At 39.3% G+C, this 26,509-nt stretch overlaps 1 protein-coding gene across 6 annotated transcripts in view; it reads left to right on the plus strand.

Annotated features, from left to right (window-relative positions):
• Window positions 1–26,509, plus strand: part of FHOD3 (formin homology 2 domain containing 3) — a 384,381-nt gene that overhangs the window by 23,688 nt on the left and 334,184 nt on the right. For all 6 annotated transcript variants that reach the window (XM_033076601.1, XM_033076348.1, XM_033076416.1 and 3 more), the window contains exon 2: window positions 15,612–15,718. In XM_033076601.1, coding sequence (XP_032932492.1) covers window positions 15,612–15,718 — 107 coding nt within the window. The remainder of the gene's footprint in view (window positions 1–15,611; window positions 15,719–26,509) is intronic.

The raw sequence follows: 26,509 nt of genomic DNA on the forward strand, positions 1-26,509 counted from the left end.
CACAATCCCTGGTCCTCAAAGGGGAATTCAATCATCCCATTATCTGTTGGAAGGGCAACACAGTGGGGCAGAAGCACTCTGGAAGGTTCATGGAATGTGCTGATGATAACTTTTTTCCCCAAGTGATGGAGGAGCCATTGAGGAGAAGTGCTGTAATACTCTTTGTCCTTACTAACAAGGAGGGGCTGCTGGGGGATGTGAAGCTCAAGAGTAGTCTCAGCTGTAGTAGGCAGGAACTGGTGGAGTTCAAGATCCTAGGGGCAGGCAGGGGATTGCACAGCGAGCTCTCTGTCCTAGACTTCAGAAGAGCAGAGTCTGGCCTCTTCAATGAACTGCTTAGTTGACTACCATGGAATGAAGCCTTGGAGGAACAAGGAGCCCAGAGAGGCTGGTTAATATTGAAGGTTTGCCTTCTTCAAGCTCAGGAGCGATGCATCCCCAAAAAAAGCAAAAACATCAAGCAAAAACACTAGGAGGTCTTCATGGATGAACAAGAAGACAAATTCAAGCTCAGGAAAGAAGCATGCAAAAGGTGGCAGGAATACAAGCAAATCATCCAAGCAGCCAGGAATTGGGTTAGGAAGACTAAAACCCTGACAGAATAAAATCTGGACAGGAATGTCAAGGACAACCAGAGCTTCAGCACGCACATCAGTGATCAAAGGAAGATTGGCCTTCTACAGAAGGAGACCTGGAGAACCAAGATAGGAAGAAGACTGAGATACTCAATGACTTTTTTACCTTGGTCTTAAATGGCAAGTGCACCAGCCATGCCACCCAGGGAACAGAAGGTAAAGGCAGGTATGAGAGAATAAAGAGCTGCCTATTGTAGGAGATCAGGTTTGAGACCATCTAAAGAACCAGAAAGTGCACAAATCCATGGGACACAATGAGATACAATTCATGAGTTCTGATGGAACCGGCGATGATGTTGCTGAACAACTGTCCATTGTATTTGAGAATCCGTGGCATTCCGATGGAGGTTCACTGTTTGAGAAAGGGGAAACATGACCCAGGGGACTACATATCCGTCAATCTTAGCTTGGTGCCCAGCAAGATGGAGCACATCCTTCTGGAAATTTGGCAGAGGCACATAGAAAATCATGAGGGCATTGAGGACAGCCTGTGTGCCTTCACTAAGGGCAAACTGTGCCTGACAGATTTGGTAGCCTTCTGCGATGGGGCTCTAGTGTTGGTGGGTAAGGGAAGAACAGCTGGTATCATCTATCCATACTTGTGCCAAGCATTCAAAGTCACATGCAAAGTCCTATTCTCTAAACTGGAGAGACATGGATTTGATGGACAGGCCACTTACTGGATAAGAAATTGACTGCAACTCTTCAAGCAAGACCACCCCGCCAATGGTTCTGTGCCCAAGTGCTCACCAGTGGTGAGTGTTGTTCCTCAAATGTCAGTAATGGCACCATCACTATTCAGCATCTTTGTTGGTGGCATGGACAGTGTGACTGAGTACATCCACAGCATGCTTGCGGATGACACCCAGCTGTGCTATGTGGAGGGAAGGGGTGCCATCTAGAGGGACCCTTCTCCTGTGAGACCCTACCTGGAGTACTGCAGCCAACTCTGGGCCCTCAAGCATAAGAAAGATGTATTGGAGAGGAGAGTTGGGGTTGTTCAGGCTGGGGAAGAGAGGCCTGCAGGAAGACCTTATAGCATGTTCCAGTACCTATACGAGGTGCAAGAGAGCTGGACAGGGACTTTCTCCAAGGTCCTGTAGTGATAGGACAAGGGAGAGTGGCTTAAAACTGAAAGAGAGTAAGTTTAGATTTGGTATTAGGAAGATAATTCTTTACAGTGAAGTTAGCGAGGCAGTCGGATAGTTTACCCAGAGGAGTTGTGGATATGCTATCTTAAGGCTAGGTTAGATGGGGATATGGGCAGTTTGTGTAGTGGAAGGTGTTCCTGCCTATGGCAGGGGAGTGGAACTAGATGATGTTTAAGGTCCTTTTCAATGCAAACCATCCCATGAGTATATACCCTATACTGAGTACCATCCTAATGAACAAATTTAAATAATAGATATTGGATGACTGATGTCTTGAAACATATGTTTTATTTGCTTTTAAGTACAGAAAATTAATCTTCCTATTCCTAAAGGTATTTAACTAGATTTGATCTCTAAGCTTTGCTCTAATAATGAGCTTTGCCCATTATGTACTGTTTTGAATGTTCACTTTTAAAGAGTTTTCCACTTCTTCAAGGCTAAAAACACAATTTGTGTTCTTTTTGTTGGTGTTCTTGAGTACAATGATCCTCACTTGCTATTTCCCCAAACTGTTCCATTCTTTTTTTTCCTCTTTGGGCATCTGCTAGTCCTCCGTTGTATCTTTTAGAGTCTCTCCACTATCAAGGAAAATAGATCAGGAATTTATTATTAAAGACATTTGTTTCTATTTATTTTCTTCATGAACTTTGAAGCAGGGGAATCAGAGTGTAAGCAAGGAATGAGTATTGTTGAGATATGGCTGGTAGTGCTGCATTCATTCTTTCCCCAAAAACTTACTATTTTACTTGCAACTGCATTGAAGAGTGTTTTTTTTTTTTTTTTTTAAAGTGTTATTCAGATGTTATCCTAATGAATTCAGAGGGGGTTTTTTTTGTTTGGCTGTTCTAGTCCAGACAACTGTTTTAAAGCTGAGGATTGAAACTTCTTGGCAACTAATCAAACAAGGAAGAAATGACTGATTTAAAAAAAAAGCAGCATAAGTGCCAAATAAATTCTGCTTGGGGGTAGAAAATGTGACTTGATATCCTTCATGCTTTTATAAAAATCTTGAAGTTAAGAAGAGAGTCTGCAGGGTACATGTATTTTCCCCTTTTTTTTCAGTGTTCTTATATTGAATCTCTTTCTCATAAACTTTAATCTTGCTCTTTTAATGACATCCCAATTGATGCTTGGTTTAGAAACCACAAAGCCTTTAAGAGGCAGTCTAAGTACTGGGAAGAGTTGATGACTGTACTCATTATAATATTGTTAGTAGAGCAGATCCTTCATTTAAACCTCCAAGGTTCAGGCTATGTCTGAAAAATTATTCTGTTGACAAATTTATGGCGTTCTCTTTGGTAGTGCTGCCATACTTTATTTTCTTTTGTATTTCATGCAAATCCTTTGTGTGAATATGTTTAGTGTATTTTCTTCTATCTAAACCTACAGGTTTGTGCTAGTTCTTTAGTTTTTGTTGTTATTGTTGGGTTTTAGCTTTCACACACGTGATCAGGAGTTTGAGTCAGTTTTATTATAACAAGACGCTTTATCCTGGGCTTCTTATATCCTTTACTGGCTCAGTTTTTGACTCTCATTAATTCCCCATCTCTTTTGGACCTCAAAGGTTTGTGAATTTTACTAGAACTGCTGTTGTCCCAGAACTGTTCCCTACTCCTCTTTCTCTGAAACTGTCTTCTTTCCCCCAGGACCTTCCTGCTCCAGGTTTCAAATAGCATGGTATCTTGTCCCTACTTTCTCATTTTTCCTTAGTTTTCTTTTTTTAAAAGAGAAGTGCTCATAGATGCAAATAACATCTTTTATCAAATACTGATTTTAAGTATATCTCATTGCAAGACTGACATTTCAGCTTCACAATTTTTAAAAGAGCTGATTTGGGTCATATAGATGGAAATGTCATCTGCACACTGTTACTGGTTGGTATTTTTTTGTTGTATTGTCTCCTAGTGAAACCACCACAGCCAAAGATGGGTAATTGCTTACTTTGTGTGTTCCTGTGTATCTGTAAATTGTATGGGTAGTTCTGAAGTAGTCCAGTATTTTAGTTTTGTGATAGAATAGTGAGCAACCTGCAGTGTCCCAAATGCAGTTAGAATAGCAATCATATAATCTTGTGTGCAAGGCGGACAATATCAATAGAAAGCTTTTTCTCAGGGTTATATGTTAAAAATAAAAGGATGCAATTTAGATGTTGATTCTCCTGCAAGACTTCAAAAATCCTTTTTCAAGTATGAAATACTTCAGTTTTCAGTTTAATAAGAGATGTAAAAAAGACAGATGGAATTGTCATGAAATAGTTATTTTTGCCTTCCTGGACTACTACTTACCTTTAAAAGAATGATTTCTGAGACTTTAACTCAGTGCTTCTCCTGCACACAGATACACTCTGAACAAAAGATTCCTCAGATGATAAACTTCATTTAACCTAATCCTTTCTTTCCTCCTCCTCTCACTTTTCTTGACCTATCTCCTTCTTTGAGATTATTTCCATTTCCTTGGATACCTTCACAGTAATTCCAGCCAAATGTTAATGAGAGCTTGTCAACTGTAGGCATCCCCTGTGTATCAGCCAAAAAGCTGTATATACATTCAAATAAAGAATCCTGGTTTTATGGCCTCTCTCCTTTGTTTGGCTAAAGATGTCCTTTTATCATGAAGGTGAGGAGAGCTAGCTCTTTGTTTTCTTAATTAGGAAAAGCTGAACACAGATAGGGAAGGGATTTGAAAAATCTAGATGCCAGAAAGTCTGACTGGATGCAGAGGTTAGGATAGTCTCATGCTATAGGTTTGTTATGCTTACTGTGAGAAAAATGTGTTTTTTTTGAGTTAGAGATGGAGCTTTTTGGTCGAAATTTGACTTTGACTGCTTGGTTTGTGTGTCATCTCAAATTTAAGTAACTTAAAATAGTAGAATTAGGTGTTTTAGTTCCCCATGCCACATACTATTTTCAGTTTTTTTATGTGGAAATGCAATTATTTTTTATTTTTTTCAATTATCTTTTTTTTAAAAAGTTAATATTAACATTGCAGTAACACTGAATGAATTTGGCTGTCTTGTTCCATGGCTATTGACATTTTGAGCAATCATATGCTTTCTAACAATGCCTATGCTGCTGTTGTAAGCTGCAGTGTCACACTTGGATGCAGATACTGTAATAAATTCTAAATTGTTCCTTGGGGAGCACTGTGTTAAAGGGAATCACAAAGCAAAAGGTCTGAGAATCAGTGACAAAGCTCCCCAAGAATAGCAACAGGTAGGCATCCACTCATTACGTGTTTGCTGTGGTGTTGTCTGTATTTAAGACCCCTGAAACAGCAGTTTCAGAATTCTGAACTCTGAACTTCCTTTTGTTATTCTTTAGTCAAACCCATAATATTAATATAACAGCTTTCTGTGTTTGTTTTCTATGTCTTTGTTATTTCAGCAGAATATTTTTATTGGCAGTGTATTTTTCCAGTGGCTCTTGAGGATCTAATGTGGCATTTATGTTTCACTTCATGCCTTGTATTACCTGACCCCAGGAGTATTTTGTGGCGTCTACCAGACCAGAGATAAAAGCTGCTGTTTCAGACTAGGAGTGCAGGCTATGTTCAAATTGCCATTTCCATATCAGAGTAGCAGTTCCTTTTAAAGTGATTGTGCTCCTGTGTGCCTGTGCGCAGTTGTGCAAACCTTTGGATTATCCTTTGTGTGGAGGCATGGCTCGGTCAATGTGACTGCACATAAGCTCTGCAAAGTGAATGTAGTTTATGAAATATTTTGACAATGGCAATTACTGTGCTAAAAATAAATCACATGTCCATTAGCATTAATACCTACTCCTGCAAGATATGCTAATCACTCCTAAAGGGCCGAAAATTTCAGGAATACTGTTGTACATGCTGGATTACTACTTATAATGTAAAGTTTAAGATCTAGAAAATTATTAGGGGTGTTTCCATCAACCGCTAATTGAGTATGGAGGAGTGAGTTTGCTAGAGTTTGGCAACCTACTGACTTGTGAGCATGGATGACTGAACGTGGCACAGTTGCCATCACCAAAAATGACCTTCTTTATAGCCCCTGTGCCTGACCTTACTTTTAAAACTCTCACTCATAGAAGTATTGGTTTAGTTGGAACTTTTAAGGGTAGATTTTTGGGGTTTTGTTAGAAAATCAGCTTTAAAAAGGAGAAAAGGTATGGGGGAAGGAGTATAGCTTTGTTTCAATTAATGGCAGTGGAGCTACTTGGTGATGGTGTGTGGAGTTGCTCTCATACTTGAAAATGAGAGTAGTTTTTGGTGTCCACTGTTAATTTTGGGCACTAACATATGGCTTATGTACAGATTTGCTTTCCTTTTCTCTCATGAATGTCAAGCTTTTTAGCCAAGATGGTTTGTGTGGCATCAGTCCTGGCTTGGGTGCTTTGCTCTTTCTCCATCATATAGCCCGAAGTGGTGATAGCGTGAAACAGACCAGGTAGCACCTACTCACATGAGAGCAGTTGGTTGTAACTGAAACCAGATTATTGCATTTGTTGTGGTCTGTGGGATATAACTAGACCGTTCCTATTTTTTTATTTGTCTGTGACAACTAACACAACTGTGTTACATTTTAAAGTGCTACCAAAGGACCACTGGCTATGTGCAGGAACAGAAAACTTGAATCTGCTGATCTGCAATAAAATTTGAAAAACATTAAAATTCGGTGCATTCTGAAAACAGTATAATTATTCTCATGTGAAGCTTGGCATTGGATGATGCAGTATTATGTATTCATTTCTGCCAATCAGTTTGTACTGCTTTGCTTAGAAATATGGACTTTTGGACTGGTGAATAGGAGGAACTTTTTCCTCAGGAGTAATTGATTTTATTAAAGAAGGGAGGATATGGGAATGCTAAGGGAAGACTGAGACTTGTTGGCCTGGTAACAGGATTCCCATTGTGCTGGAAACAGCTGAACCAGAAGGGAGAGTGTTTAAGAACTGCATAGCTCGAGTGTGTGAATGTGTCAGACTCGTGATGTGTAAAGCCAAACAAGGCTTTGGATTTAGAAAGGGAAAACTGAGCGTAAAGAAACTTTGCTTTTCATGAACTCTATCTACTCTGCAGAGCATGCTGTAGGTGAATGAGTGCATCACCACTAATAAGAACAATTGTAACCCAATCATCTTTAAATGAAAGATGAGCTAAGACATTTGAGTAAGTTAAGGATTTTCAGAGTCTGTGCCAAAGGCTAGAATTCAAGAGGGTTTTTTATTTCCGCAGTTTGATACTGGATTACTCTAATCTCTCTCTTTCTCTGTAATTTTGGAAACAACCAAATGAACAAAGTAATCTGTCCAGTGGGTTTAGCTCAAATTACTGGAAATCTGGTGAGAGCTGGCTGTGGTTTTAGCAAGTGACTGAAGTTGAGTGCTTTTGGTGATTTGTAGTAACACCAGTAAAAAAGGGTAACTTCCTCTCATCTCAGGCTGTAGGACCCTTTGTCCTGTGAACGGAATCCTTGATCACTGACTGAACTGTGTTTTTGATGCCTACTTTTATTTAAATAGAAGGTAATATAAAGAGGATACTTGGCTATATCTTGGTACACACTTGGCTGCTGACTTGGTAATGTTTTGTTTGCATTTATCATAGATTTCTTTGGGTTAGAAGGGATCTTAATTTACTTTCAACCCCTTGCCATAGGTAGCAATGCCACCCACTAGATTAGGTTGCTTAAGTCCATCCAACCTGGCCTTGAACATTTTGATTGATGGCACATCTACAGCTTCTCTGGGAAACTTGTTAGAGTCTTTCTAATATCTAATTTAAATGTTTCCTCATGTTTAAATCTGTTCCCCCTTGTCATTTTATTATCTACTCATTTAAAAAGCTGCTTTTCCTTTTATTTATGAGTACTCTAAGTACTGGGAGGCCTCAATGAGGTCTCCATGAAACCTTCTCCAGGCTGAACAACTCCAACTGTCTCAGTCTGTCTTCACAGGAGAGGCACTCTAGCCCTCTGACCATCTTCATGGCCTTCTCAGGAACCCTCCAATAGGTCCACATCTTAGGCAGCGTGCTATAGAACTGGATGCTGTACTCCAGCTGGGGTCTCAGGCACAACTGGAGAATCACCTCACTCCATCTACTGTCATGACATTTAGAGAGATTTGTTCAAAATACATCCTTCTGAATGGGTTTTCAGGGCAGGGAGTTGGAGGTGAGAAAAGAGCATTTCTCATGTTTGTTGAAAAAGTACAACTCTGTGGTCTTTAAATAAACAAGAAAGAGGAGAATGGCTTGTGGGTCTGCTGTGCTGTTTTGAAAAGACAGAAGGATTCATCTGCCACTTCCTCGCCTTAACCTCTGCCAACCTGCTGCTGCCATGGGACAGAGACATTAAACCCGAGGAACGTCTACTTTGGCCACATACTCATGCACCATAGCCTTCTGGAGGAAGAGAAAACAGCTTTTTGGGAGTTTCTTTAGGCACAGTAAAATGTGTTGACTTTGCATTGAATTATGTGCCTAGTGGGCTTCTTGAGTGAGGAGACCGGTGTGTGCATGGAGCCTCACAAGGGTATGTGAGGAGTGTGTGGCAGTCCTCAGTCTGTGTGCAGACGCAGGAATTACTCTGTTCTTCTCTCTTCACACCCCTTATGCTTGGTTTCTTGGTATTTCTCTCGGATTGTGAGAAGATAAAGGCAGTCGATGAAAACAATGATTAAATGCACATTTTTGTTTGTGTTTATTTCTGTTACTTCATCTAGTTTTTGGAAGTGGCAGCAGTCATTTAGCAGCACCAGTTAACTGGCTGATCAACACATTTTTGCTGCTCTTTTTTTTTGTCTGCACTTCTTTGCTCCTTTTGATAATGTAATTCAACTGTAAAATTAAAAAAAAAAGTCAACTTTCTTCGTGCATGACAATAAGGATTTCCTTATGAAGAAAAATGGGTGTTACCTTTCTATGGGTAAGTGCTTGAAATAAGAGGAAAAAAACAATCACTGGCATACTGCTGTTAATCTATTTTGAGTCTTTTTAAGCTTGATAGTCTTGCAATATGAGCTATTTTGGCCCCACAGGATGAGAGACTAGCCACTACTAGCCAGATATGGTTACCTTAGACAGAAGATGACAGACTCAGCTTCTGTCCTATGTTCTTGACTTACTGGTAACCTGCAAGGAACATTTGCATGATTGGGTTGCTTAGCTTTCTCCAACTCATATGTGTTCACTTTGCAAATGTGTGTGTTACCGCTGAGGGCTCTCCATCTGCTGGTGGGGTGGGGGCGACCCTTAAATCAGGGCCAGGATCAAGCTCTTCAGCTCTGACCTTGTTATGCTTTTCCTGGTAATTTAAGCCAGAATACACCTATCCTTTTGTGTGGTACAATTTCACTCGGTAGTAGGGGAGATGGAAAAGGATGGAGTAGGAAGCTCTTTTTTAAAATATTCTCATATATTAACTTTTTAATCAAATGTTTTGTGCTCAACTTCTCCAAGTGAAGCTTTAGCCAGTGTAGGTATGAATATATTATAATCTAAATATTATTTGTAATCCTATTTTTATGTACTTCAGCTGTTTTGGATGTGTCTGTCAAATTTCGGCAATTTTTACCTTTTTTAAAAACTGCAGGGGGGAAATATCTTAAATGCACATGTAATTAATATCCATATATGTGGATATCCATATATGGAATTGTTTGGATGATGGTGTTTAGGTTTGTGTGCATGGTGCTTTCATGGTTTTCCATTTGTGCCAGTTTTGGTTGCAGCATAGGTATTTTAGTGTGTGGGTGCTATGACTCAGTTACCACTGTGTGGACACCAGGTACAATCTGAAAAGGTTCAACCATATCTCTGTTCTAGAACTCTTATTACAGGTATAGTGGTGTAATTTAGTAGCTCTACTTGCATTGCATTTCAGGCTGTTGTACACAAGCATCTGGTTGTCTCGCTGTTTCTATGTTTCTGATCAGTTATGTAAAATCAGTGAGTAGCTAGTGAGGTCAGTGCTGCTTAAGAAGCCTTTTCCAGGTTCTCCTCTTGTCCAAAAAGACAGCTATAAATTGATGAATAAGCACATAAGCAACTACTATTTCTTGATACTGATCTTGTCATAACAGAGTACAGATCTTACCATTTCACTATGAAACTGAAGATGATAATTAGCACATCAGTTACATTTTTAATGAGGAAGACCTGCATAAAGACTGCCTTAATTTCTTTGCTTCCTTCCTGTAAACCAAGTGGACAGGTTTGACTATCCACAGCTGGTGATTCTGATTAAAGCACTTAATTTGTTGACTGTTACATGTAGTTTTGTTTCACTTTTGTGAATGAGATTACTCCTAGGTAGTCCCACTCTTTGTAGAGACAAGAGATTACAAAAATTTCCATTCAAAAATATACCATGGATGTTCTCCAAAGAAACTGTTCTTTTGCTAGATGAGAATGTACAGTAATTTCGCGATTATAAGGCGCGCCTCCGGGAGTTGGCAAATTTCTGAACTCTGTCCATATATAAGGCGCACCGGACTATAAGGCGCACTTTTTTTTTTGTAGCAAGGATCCTCGCACAACAAAGTAATGAATTAGTAACGATCACGCCAGCCATGCTATCTTGGGTTACAATACAGGATGCAATCAAAAGTATCTATTCTATCATTATCTGCTGTGACCAGGTGGGACAGTGATCCTTATTTCCATGGGAGATATTCTGCTAATGGGCCATGCGTTGAAACCAGTAGGGCATTGTTCTTTATCTTTGCACCCCCCCATCCTTCCTCCAGTGAGTTATTTTCTGCTAATGGCCCATTGAGTCCCACTGTGTGACTGATAAAATTACTTCATCCCATAGGGAGATGCTCCAGCCAGCGGGGACAGCCCAGACTTTCCTACCTACATAAAATCTGAAATTCTGGGACACCTAGTCACCTTCTTTTCCCTGGTCTCCAGAGGAAAACCCGACCTTTTTTCCATATCATCACTAGACCTTCGGAGGGAGGCTGCACCCTTCTACAAGACCACTGCTTCAACTGAAACACATCTGTCGCTGCAGAAGGACTGTAGCCACCATTTAATGGGACTGCTACCAACACCCTGACTGACGGGTGTCACCCTGACGCGGTGTCAGGTTGTGCTCTGACTCTGTGTCTTAGGTTGGAAGACAGGTGTCTGGTAAGAAAGGCAGGAGCATCTCTTTGAAATGGAGAATGTAAACTCCCTCCCTTTGAAATCAATTTCAAAATTATAATAATTTGGAGGGAGAGGGTTTGCATTCTGCCTTTCTTAGCAGATGCCTGTCCTCCAGACTGGAACGCATGCTGAGCCCTGTTGAGCCCTGCGGTCCCGTGCAGTTTGGCTCGCAGCTCGCACTTCCAGATTGGCAAATTTCCGAAATTTGTCCATATATAAGGCGCTCCAGAGTATAAGGCACACTTCTGGGTTCAGACCAAAATTTTAATCGAAAGGGTGCGCCTTAATAGTAATGAAATTACTGTAATTGAAATAAATGCATAGGGGTTTTTTTAGTTTTATGATACCATTTAATGTTTATACTAAAATCAAAAACATTGAAATCTTGCAGAAGACTGATTATGGAGTAACCCTGTGTTTGCCTTAGAAATAAGCGCAGTCAAAAGTAATGCTACTTCTGTTTATGTTTCCACGATACCAGTAGTATTCTTTTAATGCGATTATAGGAAAGTATGGAAAAGCCTGCAAGATGAGTTCTATTTAAATGACTTCTATCAACTTTTTGAGGTATTCTTGGCAATACAGTAAAGTGTGATGCAAAAAGTGATAAACCTTTTGAAGGGATGGGTAAGATTTTTGGAACAAATGGTTTTGTAAGATTTTGAAAAGGTCTTGGACAATCTCACCTTTTGTTAGTAGTGTAAATGAATTATCTGGTTTAGTAACATGCAGATCAGAATTTTGAGACTAGTAAGGAATATTGAATGGTTAAAGAAAACTATGAAGAAAATGTTTAAATAAAATAATTTCTAAAAAGCTGAATAGAGGTATCATTTCTGGTGATGTAAAACAACTCAGTTAAATATTCTTTTAAAAATTGTTTGTATGAGTTCTGCCTTTTGATTTTCCTAAGATGTTTTTTTAATAAGGATTTCAGTGTCAATTATCATCAGTGGGAGAAGCATATAATGAATGAAGTAGATGGGGCTATTTGTGACAGTCTCAAGACAGGAGAAATGATGTATAACAGAAACTTGGGATTAACGTTGAGCAGAGGGCAGGGACCAACATCCTGTGTTGTTACTAATAAGCACTAATGAAAGAACATCAGCCATCCTTTGTGTTGGAAAATGCAGGCAATTTACTAATTAAAAATAATTCATGAAGTGGCTTCTCTTTTTGTATTCTGCCTGTAATATATGTGTACAAGTGAAGCTGGAGGCAGAGTAGCAAAGTGATCTTATATAAGGAAGATTTTAAGAGTTCATTGCCTTAATACTTTAACTTTTAAGGTGTTATTTTGATCACTTCCATCTTTGTGTGTACACATGAAAGAATAAAAAAACCCAAACTTTTTGGCAAGACTCAGCATTAAGTAATGGAAGTAAAAGGTATTGCCATTTCTCCCATTACCATTACTCCCATTAACAAATACAGCATGTAATGTACAGTGCCTTAAAGCCTCAATGAATACCATGTTCAGCTGAAACTGAAAATGAGATGAACATAGATACAATGAACTATTCTTATTTAGTTTGTCCCTGAAGGACTTCCTGTTCTCATAGTGCTTTTTGTATGCTAAAGTCACAAGATATTAGTAAAGCACAACTTCTTTTCTCTCATTATGCAGTATAAATGGAAATTGTGGGCAAATCTCCTAATCTCCATAGAGACAGCACAACATTTATCTAATTAGTAGTTTGCCTTTTGGCATTACTTTGAATAAATTAGCATTTCATTACCTACCCTGAACTACTTGGAAAAAGTTTCCCAGAGTAGTATTTAGTCTTTTCTGAAGAGTGTATTTTGAATTAGCATGGGTTAATATCCTTTGTAACTGGATAGAGACAGAGCAGCAGTACTGTCAAACTTCTAATATCAGAGGGTTGTACTTGCAGGTTCTTTGCTTTCTTTAATCCCTAGGAATCAGAATAAAATTTTGTTGCCTTATTTAATGGCTTACTCTTTCACCAGGTAAAAATCTGAAAAAGAAAAGCAATAAAAATGGAATAAGTTTGAAATATAACTTGGCCTCCTCTCTCTAACCTTTCTCCAAACGTTAAACTTTTCTTTCAAATTACAAAAGTTGCTCTCTATCACTAATTGTAGGTGTGCTTTTCTACAATATTTCCAACACAGCTAATCCAGAATACACTATTTGCCTTCCTTTCTTCTATATAAATCAGTGGCAGGAAATTGAGTGACTAAGTTTAGGTATTGACTGCCAGATAAGATGAGTGGCTGCTTATTATGCTTTTCCTGAACAGGTACTGAGAATCAAAAATTGGATAGGAAATTAAGAGGTAATTCATCAAGCACAGATTTTAATTGATTTTCTTTCTAAGTATTAAAAAGAGCAGAAAGAAAAAAACACGGAAGTGATAAAGGGTGGTAAACATGCTTTCCTTGAGTCACTGGCTGTTTCAGGCCCCTGCTTATCCTTTCAGAGAGTCATTGGCCGCCATCTGTGGTAGAAGATGGGCTTGAAGCATGGTGTTAAATATTTGACTCTTCTCAAAGTGGCCTTTGCAGCAGGGATGTAGGGTTATACCACCATTGCCATGGCTACCTTTTGGTAGATGTAGGCATGCAAAGAATCTGTCAGTTTGTTTTTGCTAAATTCAGAGGAATGAAACATCTTCATTTTGGGTTCTTTGATCATGACACTGGGCCTGCTGGCAGGAGACAGGGTACATGTGTCTCAAAGTGGGGAAGGGTCTTTGCACAGGAGTTAGCAGGTCTCATTCAGTAAGAGAGCTTTAAACAAGGTTTGGAGGGGTGAGGGGATCAAGTCACAATCACTGAAGACAAACCTGCAGGCAGCATGCCACTGTTAGAGAGACAGTGTGCTAGTGAGGTCCTTTGGTCTGCTGTCTTGTTAGTGGTAGGGGGTGGAGATCGATGCAGCAGCAAGGGTTATTTATGTGCTAGAAACTGCAGAAGCACCTGGGAATGCTCATGCAGGATTGGAGCTGCTTGCCCTGAAAAGACAGTGGGATTGATCACCAAATGAAGTTCATCTACACATATGCATGCAGCATGGGCAGGAAACAGGAGGAACTGGAACCCATTGTGCAGCATGAAAACTATGACATGGTGAATTGGAAGTAGGTGATGTTTAAGATCCCTTCCAACACAAACCATTCTGTGATACTGTGACGAGATGGCCTCAAGTTGCACCTGCAGAGGTTTAGATTGGATATTAGAAAAAACTTCTTCTCTGAAAGAGTGGCTAGGTGTTGGAACAGGCTCTGCAGGGAAGTGGTAGAATTGCCATCCCTGCAGTGCTCAAAAGATGTGGATGTGACATGGAGGAGCATGCTTTGGTGGGTAACACGGTGGTGCTGAGTTTACAGTGAGACTTGCTCTTAGAGGCCTTTTCCAACCTTAATGGTTCTCTTCTGTTTGACTGTCAGACTGGATTATCTATCTAGTAGCTCAGCACATCTGGAGCTTAGGATATTTGTGGGCTTGGAAGCAATTATAAAAGTGCAGTGCTGCACATGAAGGTCCCAGCAGTGTGTTCAACTGGAATCACTGATGTCCATTTTTATGCTTCTGGGTTGGACTCTCTGAACAGATTGTTACTCACCTCCCTAGTGGTGAGACAGGACAACCCTGTACGTTCACTTGCCCCTTGGTAAATATCATCTTCTCCTGCCCTGGCAAGGCTTTTTTCCTCATTATTTGTTATTTGACACTGAGTTATGTCATGGTGAGAGACGAGCTCATGTTCCTTTCTAGCTGTCCTGCCAGCTTCTTTAGTTTTCCCTCTTGATCAGCAATTATTTTGTATTCCTGGTCAATGAGTTAGCCAGAGTTTTGGAATGATTCATTCTACATCTTCTATTGTGATGAACACCCTGCAAATAAAACCCCAGAAAATTTCTTTTCTAACTTTGGTCAAATCTGGCTCTCTTTAACAACAGCTGGAACAATTAATGGAAAACTTGAAAATGAGGGAAGACAGAAAAGAAATAAAAACAATTTATTAATTTCTCCGTCTGTTCGTCTTAGTGCATCATTGTAGGTAGATTTCTGCTTTCAGGCCTGATCCTTGATTACCTCAGTACCTTTGTAGGAAACTGGCACAGTTTTCAGTCCTCCCTCCACCCAGTACCTGGGTTGTTGCTCCTGTACCCTCTGAGATTGATTAGTGCCTGGCCCTAAAAGCAGAATGCCAGAGCAATCTGTGACTTGGTTGACTGTACTTGCCCTCACTGCAGGACCCCAACTCTTGGCTACCACATTTTGCACTGGCCCTTGGCTGTATCTGTCCTCTTAAGGGGCATTCAGTAGCTCAAAAAACAGCTCTTTATTCCCTCTATCTTCATCCAGAGGCTCAGAAACTCAACTTTTACTGTTCTCTGTTCTTACAGTACAGTTATTTTACATCCTAGATACACATTGAAATTAACTTCTCTTCCTGTATTATGTTTTAAAGGCACTGTGCTAAAGCCCTCTAATCTTCTTCTGTATGTTTCAATAAATTTCACTGTGTTTGTTAGTTGTGTTGATATTGTGAGCAAGCGTCTAGGGAACATGGGTTTGGGATTGCATAAATTGCCAAAAATTGTTTCCTACCTACTCCCAACATAGCTTGTTTTAGGAAGATCTTGTCTGGGGACCTGGAAAATGGGAAGGCAATGTGAGTTATGTTAGATTGCTTTAATCTAATGGTCTGAATTTTATCCTACAGCTTGATGACTGCACTCTGCAATTGTCTCATAATGGTACCTATCTGGATCTAGAATCCACCCTAGCAGAGCAAAGAGATGAATTAGAAGGCTTCCAGGAGGATGCTGGGTAAGTAAAGGTGTACTAAATTTTTATAAATAAGCATGTGGTAAACTTGGTATGTTCAGATCAGCATAGGAACAGAAAAGATAAGCCTTTCCCTTGTATGCCTGTGTGTCTGTCCCTTTGTATGATTAAGAATTTTGATTTTACTATGTTCACTCTTACAGCTTCTCAAAAATGAAATACTGTAAAGAAATCTAGGAATATGAATATCTTAATTAATAACATTTTATGGTTCTTTGAAACTTGATAAATAAGGATGGTTTCTTTGGAGACCTCTGAGATCTTTCTTATAATTTTAGCCATGTAGAGGATTATATTGGCATGATATTCCTGAAGTTATAAACTCAATTTATTTTGCCTTGATATTTTGGAAGAAAAGACCTGTAAGTGTTTTCCTATTTTACTCCTAGAATTGATTGAGCAAGTCCAAGAGATGGGGGTGCATGTTGCTTTTTTATGTTCTCCTCTCTTGCTGTTTCTTTTTTGTACTTAGTTATTGCTGGCACACATGGATTGCTGTGACACAGCTTTCCATAATCATCTCTTCAAGAACTGAAAGTGAAAGCCAAAGTTAGCATCAGTGTGTGTTTGTGTAAATGCAAATAGGAAATTCGCTTTTTTGAAGAAAATGAGCTGAAAGTCTAGATCTAATTTTGTCTTTCTGGTTGCTATATTGGACTGGATGTTGTGATTATTTTATGTGTGTGTTTAACTGAATTTTGAATTGGTGAGAGTTTAACAGTGGGAGATGCAGCCCTAATGCTTATATTTCTTCTCCACTTCTGATAGTTGTCTTGCGGTCAGATGAATATGCCTTATAAATTTGAGCTATGCCTCTGAAGATTATTTTATGTGGAGAAGAATTTTAAATATTTTCCGGATATTCACATGTGTGCATTTGTGTACGTCTTATTCATACATATCAGTTTGGGGCATGTTTTAGAGCCATTACAAGATAAACTGTCCTATCAGAAAACAGTTAGTGGCTAGAGTAGCCAATACAAGCTGACTGAGCCTCCTTTCCTATGCAATAGGAGTCTTGAGTGTAGAAGTTTATATAGTATTCAGTTTTGTGCATAGGTGATAAAAATCACTGCAAAGAACAGTAAGTTAATATTTCCAACTAACTTTGTAATGAGTTGAAAGCAAGTAATATAAAGGTTTGGTTTTGGGTTTTTTTGGTAGCCATAAATTTTGAATTTGTCACATTTTTTCTCTTCCATTGGTGTCTGTGATAATTCTGGTAACAGTGACTTCACTTTTAAACACTCCACAGCAGCAATTTGGCACTGCCAAGCAATCTGGCAAATGAGAGACCATTTGGTCCTTTTGCTGCCAGACTTTCCTCTTGAAATAGCCAGCTACTGTCCACCTGGTTTTATTTTTATGCTTCTTTTGGGCATGTAAGATCAACTATATGAATTGTCCCTGAAACATAATTCTCATTTTCTCTGTGGTGGCTATCCTGAGGGGGGAGGAAAAAAAGCCAGACAAAGAAAAAAAACATGGAACTGCTGCTTGAAGTTTTGTACTGGTGAGGCTTCAGGTGGATTTCTACATTTCATTTTTGTCCATGTTTTGTGAGAGAAGAAAAAATAAAAACCACAAGAGCTTAGGAAGTATTGGGATAAGCTTCTCTATAGGACTTAACATTGTTACTTCATGGTAAATGCAGCTTAGGTGATGTTATTCAGAAAAATGGAATATTCTAGACATAATGAAGCAAATGCAGTCAGTAATGTCTTCCTCTGTTCTGTATTTCTAGCAAATTAAACTCCATTTTTGGGCCTTGCACTGACCTGGAGCTTCTGGCTACAGACCTTGGGTGCTTAACAGCAGCCTGCTGTCTGGGAGGGACAGGCTGCAGGAACCATTTAGTCTCTCTTTTTCTGTCTGGGTCATTTCAAGGTCCTGCTCTTAATCTTCAAAGCTTTTAATTTTCTAAGATTAGGCTACCTCAGGACCTGCCTTTCTGCCATGCCAAAGCTCCTGTGCTCATCAGGGTCACTGAAGCTTGCTGAACTGAGTGATGGCTTTAGTGGCTGGATATTCATGGCATTTTTAAAATTTTAGTAGTTTAGCTGTGTGAACTCCTACTCAAAGTGACTAGAATGTCCTGTAATCTGTCTGTTTTCAGCATCTTTTTGCCAGAAGTTCCTATTCATCTAGGGAACAATGATTTTTTTTTTTTTATACTGTTGAAAAGAGACTTGTAAATAACACAAAACCAGCAGAAGTCTTAAAATTTTTTGATTGGTTTGAGAAGCTGTAGGTATTTGTTTTCTCTGAGAGGGATTGGATGAGAATAGGGGAAAACAGGAAGGATTTTTTTTTAGAAGGAAAGAAAAGACTTGTGGCAGTTGCTGGAGGTTTATAATGTGTATCTGTAAATAACCTGTATAAGAAACATATGCACTCATGCAATTTCAAATGAATGCTCTTACTGAATATAGTGAAAAGAGGCTTTTGGTAGTTACTGTCCACTCCAGCACAATGAAACTTCTATCTAGTGAAGGGGAAGAGCCAATAAATGTGCCCTTGTGCCCTGGAGGGCTAACTAAAACATGGGTGGGGATTGGACTGCTTTTCAGTCTCCACAACTTTACCTGCTGCCATGAGAATAGCTGTAGGATTCAAGAGAATCAGATTATTTTTATATGGAGGCTGGTTTTGGAAGAGCCAGAATGAACATCTGGCTGCGTAGTGAGGCTGGCCCTGCAGAAGGTGTTGCAACCAGCAAAACAGTCAGTAGAAACATGCATTCAAGTCCGGATTGTGTTCATGGCTCATTTGCTTGTTGGATTGCTTAGCTGTTTGGCTTTTTTCTCTTGTTTCCAACACAAGTTAATTTGTGGGTGTTAATTGTGTAGGGGAGTGCACAATGGAGGTTGTTTAAGGTATTAGTGACAAGTAAAACTCTTTTCCTTGGCTTCCCTGAGCTTTTACAGAGAAAGCAAGAAGCTGATGTATTTTAATTATCATATAATTACTCAAGCTCTCTTTGTGGATATGTCTTAACAGGCCCTCATGGCAGCCCGCAAGGTAACAACAGTCGTAAAATGCATGACATGAGTTTCTTCAGGGAGCATGCTATGAGCAATGAAAGTTTCTTCAGGGAATATGTTTTCAAGACTTCTGTTCAGCAGGGATTCTTTTAAAGTACTCCTGATAAATGGCTTAAGTGCTAATATTTTTGCATTCCTTCTAGACACCCCATCTTGAGCCGTTTTGGCTGCATGAGCCCCATGACAGACCTTTTCCCTCTTGATGATGCGATTAATTCTGGGCTTGATTCAGAATCTGTTGGAGGCAGTGGAGTCTGGCAAGGATCTCTAACATTCTTTTCCTGCTTATGTACTGTATTTTTTTCCTACTTAGACTTTTCATTCTCACAGTTGTGCTATTTGCAAACTTTGTCACTCGTTTACATGAGGAAGTTGGGGATTCATTTGAAAGTTAATTTAGTTTTTGTCTTACAAAAATGGTATGGCTTATTTCTTGAAGCAGTACTGAAATCTAGCAGATTCTATGCTGATTTTGTATTAGTTTAAACAGAATGTATTTGTGTTTATTCATGGGTGGAAAATGCTCTCAGCTTATGATACTTTTCTCTCTGTGTTTTGTCTTGATATCATTTCTATGTTTCTCAATGTCAACAAGAAAAATAAGGGAGGTGCCAGGGAAAGATTGTCATTATGTTGCTACAAACAGGAGACTGTGACTGCTTATTGACATTTTTTACTCATGTTGTGAAGAATACATTAGTGATATTTGGCTATTAGACTTGATGAAATGCTGCATCTGAAAATAAATGCAATTGATGGTCACAATAAAAAGCATGGAACAAAGCAAGAAAAAAACCCTAACAAAAACACAAGATAAACAGCTCCCTAGAAACATTAAACTGAAAAACCTGGGCTGAGAGGTTATGGTAATTTTTGGCAGGTGTAAGAATTTCTACAGGGTAACAGTATTCCAGTGTAAAATGTGTCAGATTGAGATGTTGGACCACTTTTTTGAAGTGGATTTTTAGCTAAAACTTTACTGTTGCAGAATAAAAGGTGATACAGACTAAAATTTCACGTTCCTAAAGAAGTACATTGTCTCTTATGGATCAGTAAGTTGCTGTTCTTAATTACTTCACAAAGGTTGACAGCAATAACTATTGCTACCTATATTTTCAAAACTTTATGCAGCATTTTAGCTTCTTAATGCTGAATTTTGTTATTTATGTAAAAAATTAATTGGGTAAAATATTTTAGGTGGAACTGTAGTAATTTTTCATTGTTATCTTGCTATAACCATTGACTGCAAAAGGAAATAAAATTTCTAGTCCCATATGGTTTCCCTGTACAGAGCAATTGGCAAGGCATCTTTGCGCATTCCTGCTTCCAGAGCATGTAATCAAAGTAATTACACAAATGTGCATATGTTTTTAGGCCTGACAAATAAGACATGTGACTTTGAGGGATGTGCTGTGGAAGCAGGATGGAGGCAATTAACTGTTGAAAGTTCCACCATGAGAGGTATTCACAAGTTATGAGATAAGGATTTCTTGTCAGTGGATGTCCTTGACACAGTATCTTCTGAAGAAATGATTGACAAATTAAGGTTCCTACTAATAGTAAAATGCTACTACTTTTGTAGTTAAAAAATGAATACTGATTTGTGAATAGAAAATGTAGTAGTATAAAATGCATATATTGAGGTCAGACTGCAAGCCACTCTGCTCACATCAAAAAACATCAAATGCAAGGTCTATGTGAGCTTTTGAAAAGCACCTCTGGTGCCCTGTCTTGGTGTGTGCTGTCTAGGAGGGGTCTGGAGTGTGACAGTAAGCACAGAAATTACAGGGAACACAATTTACTGTGTGTAGTAGAAGTCTAGGTATGTCAGATGGAGTTGCAGTCTGTGTACCTTACAGCTTCATTCCAGTCTAGATGAAGAACCTTCAGGCAAATAGCCTACAAAAAAAGTTGCAATACTGCATTTCACTGATGTGCTTAACATGCCCTTTGAAGGGAAGCAGAGTTGGTTTTGCTCTTCTCCAAGTGCCCTAATCTTGGAAACTGTACCACACTCCTTCCAACTGAGCAAAAGACAGCATCTGTACCAGTGGCTTCCCTGGTTTGTCCAAAGAGGTTTCATGAGCTCTTTACCCTCTGTGTGATGTTGGAGACAGGTTTGGAGTGGATGGGAGCCTGGGATTGGTAGACATGACTGTGGCAGGTCATGGGCAGCTCTTGGAGTTGGCACTTACAAAATGTGAAGGGGCACAGTGCTCTTAATCCATGTGCCTAAGAGTAGTGTTAAAAAGCTCATGGTGGCTTTTGGGGTATAAGATGGCACTGCAAATACCAGGTTCTGAAGTGTTCTGTGGTCAGCTTTTGCTCTATGGTTTTTTTTTTTTTTGTGGGTGTTTTTTTGGTGAGGGGGTTTAAATGTTGGTTTTTAAGAGCTTGACCCATGATTTTACAGTTTGTTTCTCAATACTGAAACAGTTGTGTCTCTTTCTCTCCCACTTTGCCCCAGAGTTTACTCAGTTGTAAAGGGAAAAATCTACATCTCTACCGAGGAACCTGTGGAAACTTTTGAAGATTTTGCTATTCTAATCACTAAATTACTGCTGGCAAATGAATGCAATAAGAGTACTTTTATTCAAAAATAATTTCCACTGCAAAATCTGTTGCAAAAATACTGTTGTGCTTAGCTCTCTCCCAGCCTGTTGCATACCGAATAAAGTGCCAAACCAAAAAGCGTGCAAATAATTCTTAGTTTTTGCTAGCACTTTTTTAAAGATAGCCTAATTTGGCATTCAGGTTTACATGTGAAAATAGCTGAGAAGTCCAGTATTTCATGGTGGAAACTTAAATAAAAACAGCTTATGGAAACAGCTGATGCCAGATGTTCTATTTAAAACCATTTAATTTTATTAACATTGAAGCTGCTTAATAGCTGTGTTTGCACTCTGCCCTCCTCCTCGATGACGAGGCTGTAAGTTAAGTGAGTGGCTCTCGAGGCTTGGAAATGTGTTTCCCTTCAATTTGTGAGGAGGAAATCCCTTCCTCTCTCCATAAACAGATCATCTGTGGGGCTTCAGGTAGGGCTGCCAGAAAGTGCTGCAGGGCTGCTCTGAACTCGTGTTGTGAGTAGAAGCACTGATTTGGGAATCCGAACCTGGAACAGCACCAGTACTGTGGGCACTCAAAGTCTGCCGGGGCAAACCAGTGTAGTATTGCCCAGAGCATGTGGGCAGCTGAGGGAGTTTGTGCTGGGTAATTAATAAAAGCTGTGAATTAGCTACACTTCCTATTCCATGGCAACTGTTCCTGTGTGTGCTCCTACCCGGTGGTAAATGCAGAAGTTTGTGTAAGCAAGCTCACACTCGCTTTTATCCCATGGGAATCAATTTGTCTGTGTGCTTGGTGTGTGTTTGTTTGGTTTACCCTTGACTAAACTAAGGTGGTAATCTGCTTCTGATAAAAATAAATGTCTCCAATTTAACCTCCAGTTGTGAGCTAACAGCTTAAACTGCTGCAAATCTGTGACTAGCCCAGGATCTCTGGTAATGAAGCCATGAAAATTAGTGAATACCGCCAGGATTAAGACCACAGCAGTACAGCAAAACAGTTTATTTCACGTTTACTGCTCAGTAATTGTGCTTGCTAGCAAAAGCATTGATGGCCCGGCAACAAATATAAAGCCCATTTCTGAAGTGGAATTAATATGGAGAAATAAGTGGCCTGAGAACAGTGTTTTGTATTTAAGAATCTGTATATCAAGTTAGGAAGAAGCCTTTACCAAATATGATGTTAATGGAAAACTTCCAAAAGCAGAAGAGGCACAAAGTAGTATGTTGATCAGTGCGAAGTAGACTTTATGTACTTACATGCCCATATGTGTGTTCTACTGCAAGGCAGGGCAGCTTTAAAATAGTTCTTGCTGAGTCTGGCTAAAATGGTCGGTCACATTCTAATAAAGTGTAAATACCCAGTTAAGTGAGTAGGGCATTGCTTTGAAATGTGTTGTGCTGCTTTGGATACTATCTTCACTTTATCTTTTTAGTATCGTCAATTAAATTGGAAAATGCTAAAAGATTAGGGTTTTTCCCTTAAGGCAGTAGAGAATGAATTCTAGTAAAAGGGAAATGTTTATGAAAAGTTCTTAAAACTATTTTTTTATGAACTGAGTCAATTTTTCTTAAATTATAAAGAAAATTAGATGCCTTTTTTGGAACTGTAAGTCAGATGAAGGTCAAATATCGGGGCCTTTGTGAGAAAGAAAATTATTCAGGTGCTCTTTGTTTCTGCTCTGGAGCTATGGAACTTCTAATGAAGCTGGTCAGAAAATCCCCAAATGGGTCAGGTTGGAAGGGACCACAGTGGGACTTACGGTCCAAACTCCCTGCTCAAGCAGGGTCATGTCCAGAGCACATGGCCCAGGTTTGTGTGCAGATGGTTCTTGAATATCATCGAGGAAGGAGACTCCATAAGCTCTCTGGGCAGCCTCTTCCAGTACTTGGTCACCTGCACAGTAAAGTTCTTTCTTATGTCTAGGTGGAGCTTCATGTGCGACAGGTTCTGCCCATTGCCTCTTGTTCTATTGCTGGGCACCACTGAGCAGAGCCTGGATCCACCCTCTTGACACCTTTTTCTTCAGCTGCTTCCAGACACTGAGATCCTCTCTCGTATGCCTCCTCTGGAGGCTGAACAGGCCCAGCACTCTCAGCCTTTTCCCATAAGAGAGATGCCCTTAAGAAACTTCGTAGCCTTCTGTTCTACATGCTCCAGGAGCTCTGTGTGTCTCTTGGTGTGTCTCTGAGGAGCCCAGAACTGCACAGAGCACTCCAGGTGGACCCTTGCCAGGCCTGAGTAGAGGGGCAGGCTCACCTCTCTCAACCTGCTAGTGCTGCTCTTCCTAATGCATCCAGATGACTGACATTGGACTGGAACCAAAACTGTGGGTCCCACAGTGTGGCTGGGAGTAATGGAGGGAGCCTTTGCCTTAAGATGTGGAAACATCAAGTGACTCACCTGTTGGAGGTTAATTCATTTTACTTTCCTCCTTGCCCTTGTCCCCTAGGTTTCCAGTTCTTCTAACATTTTTCCCCCCAAAATCTGGATATTTCAAGGCATCTGTTTCTCTAAGTGTGAAGAAGTTTTAAATTAAAATCCTCATGTTATGTGAACTTCAAAGTACAAGTGATAGCAAAACCCTATGACCAGAAATTACCTGGTGTAAAGATTCCTAGGAGGAATGTGCAGCCAGAGCTTGACACTTACTGACAGCATGGGAAATAAAAAAAACAAGAACTGGAAAGCATTGGTCAAGTGACCTGTCATCTCTGAAGAAGAACATGATGCAAGGTTGACAAGACGTGTGGAAACAATGCTTTTGGTTTTGTGTTTTACCCAGAAACAATATTATTGTAAAATAGCTCTTCTATTGTAATTCTCTTCTCCCTTTTCCAACTCAAAGTTTGTGTTTTCATAATGCAAAAATGTAAGATGAAGATTTAATTGATCATGCTATCAATGTTTCACAGAATGATGGGATAAACATCCTGCTGAAAACGATGTATGGGTTGAGCTTTTGGGTTGGGAAGGGACATAGTTTTGTTCATGAAGGACAGCTCTTGAAAAATGGTCATTTTCTGACTGTGAAGGCAGCAGTCAAACCTCAAATATCTGAGGGGCTGTTGGAAAATTTTTGTTTTAATGTGTGGAAATTGAGCCATTAACAACTGAGAAAGAGCCAGCATGATGATTCAGAAAGTACAGGGAGGAAGTGGGGAGGGGATTCTCACTTTTCACCTTCTGAAAGTTTGCTTGCACATAAACTGCAAAAAGGGACAAATGGAACAAATGTTTCCCCCATTTTGGACTCAGTTCATTTTAGAGAGTGTAAAAGTGATACATTATCTTTTGGCAAAAGTGGTAAGATATGCAGAACACTCCACCTTTTACCGATCTAGACTTAGACTACATTAATAATAAATAATTTGGTGCTATTCATGTGGCTTATAATGCATACTTGGTGAATCCCTTGATTATTTCACTTGACACTTCTGAGTTTCTCAGAAGTTTCTCAGAGTTTCTCACTTTCTCCTTCTATCCCATTTTGTTTCCATTTTAAAAGAGGAGAGGAAAAAAAAAAGAGAAAATGACAACCCTGCCTAGTAAATGTATTTGTGAAGAGTTAGGGGCATGTAAAAACCCAGCGCCTCGGTAGTGACAGTCTGTAGGTAGTCCTTATTTGAACAGTTGTATAGACAATGATGTGTCAGCCAGGATGCTCTTCTACTCACTTGCATTCAGATGTAACATTTCTGGGTGGTTTATGGGTTTTTAGTGGGAATGAGGCAGTGATTTGTTAAAATCATGTTAACAAACAACACAATATTGGAATAATCTGCAGAGAGAAAAAAAAAGTAAAAATCTAACCATACTTTGTTCTTTTATAGGCTTGCTCTAATAATTGGCAAGATTTTACCTGCCCAGTTTTTGCTTAGGGAATATGCTGGGATTATTTCTATTCGGATTAGTAAAGGGGTTTTTTTTGGTTTTTTTTTAATGCAGAATGAACAAATCTGAATAGTTGCTATCTGTTTACTTATTTTTGTCCACTATTTTGTTCAATATCATTGTTACTTTAGTAAATGTGTCATGATCCAGGAATGCTCTGAATAGAACTGCTCTGATAATTGTATGACTTACAAGTGTATTGCAAGAACAGGATGCAGACACATTCTGACTTCACACTAATTTTTAGATGGAAAAAATGAACTAAGAAAGAAAAGCCCACTGACTTCCTATGAGGATGAGTGTTGTGTTTGCCTTGAACAGCTTGTCATGTACCAGAATAGGTTGCTAGTGCTGTCATCCTTTTGAAGAGTATTAGCATGTAAAAAACTTCTTTTTATTTATTGATGTTATTTCCTGAGCTCCTCTTCTTCCATTATTCAATGGCAATAACATGAGCTTGGATCTTTGACATGACAACCAGATCTTTGGATAATAATCATCTAAGAAATTCAAAAAGGTTACTTATTTGGATAAGATTTTCAGATGAGTTTCAGGAAGATTCTTAATTCACCTCTCCATGCACATATATACTCTCTCACTTTCAAAAGACTTGGCTTTTATAGATTTTAAACGTTTTTTACGTTTAGATGTAAACATTTTTTAGAAGTGGCAGAATTTTTTTTTAAATCTTTTGAATCTGCAGTTGAATGGAGAAGCATATCATAGTGAAACAGCAGTCACACAGTATCTTAACAACTTTGAAATCAAAGCCTAGGATTTATGCTGTCTGAGTAATAGCAGGTTAAAAAACACTTTCCTTATTGTGTGTATGCTGGTGTGCAGATTTTTTTCAGGGAAAACCTGATAGACTCAAGTGCTTGAACTCTGGCAAAAATTTCATCCTTTATACATTCAATAAGGAAGAGTGTTTTCCATGTGGAGTGCTTTAAACTGTGAAGCAACTGTGAGGCAATACCCCATTGTGGAAGTATTTTCCACTCCCTAAAAGGTGTGTGCAAGTGAAGATTGAAATGGATGGACTCTGAAACGAAAAAGCAAAAGCTTTTTGCAAAAGTATTGCACTCCAGAGCAGGTCTGTTGCCATGTGTTTGCTTCTGGTGGCATACTATAGTCTGGGTTTCTTATGTGGGAGTCTGTCATTCTTTCTTGAGCTTGGAAGTTGCTGGACACTGTTCTCATTAGGCTACTTCTGTTGGAAAATATGGATGTGATTATTGGCGATGGTTAATGGCCCACAAAGAAACCTGAG

This window comes from Catharus ustulatus, chromosome 1, assembly GCF_009819885.2.
Source record: "Catharus ustulatus isolate bCatUst1 chromosome 1, bCatUst1.pri.v2, whole genome shotgun sequence".
In the NCBI taxonomy this organism is placed as follows: Eukaryota; Metazoa; Chordata; class Aves; order Passeriformes; family Turdidae; genus Catharus; species Catharus ustulatus.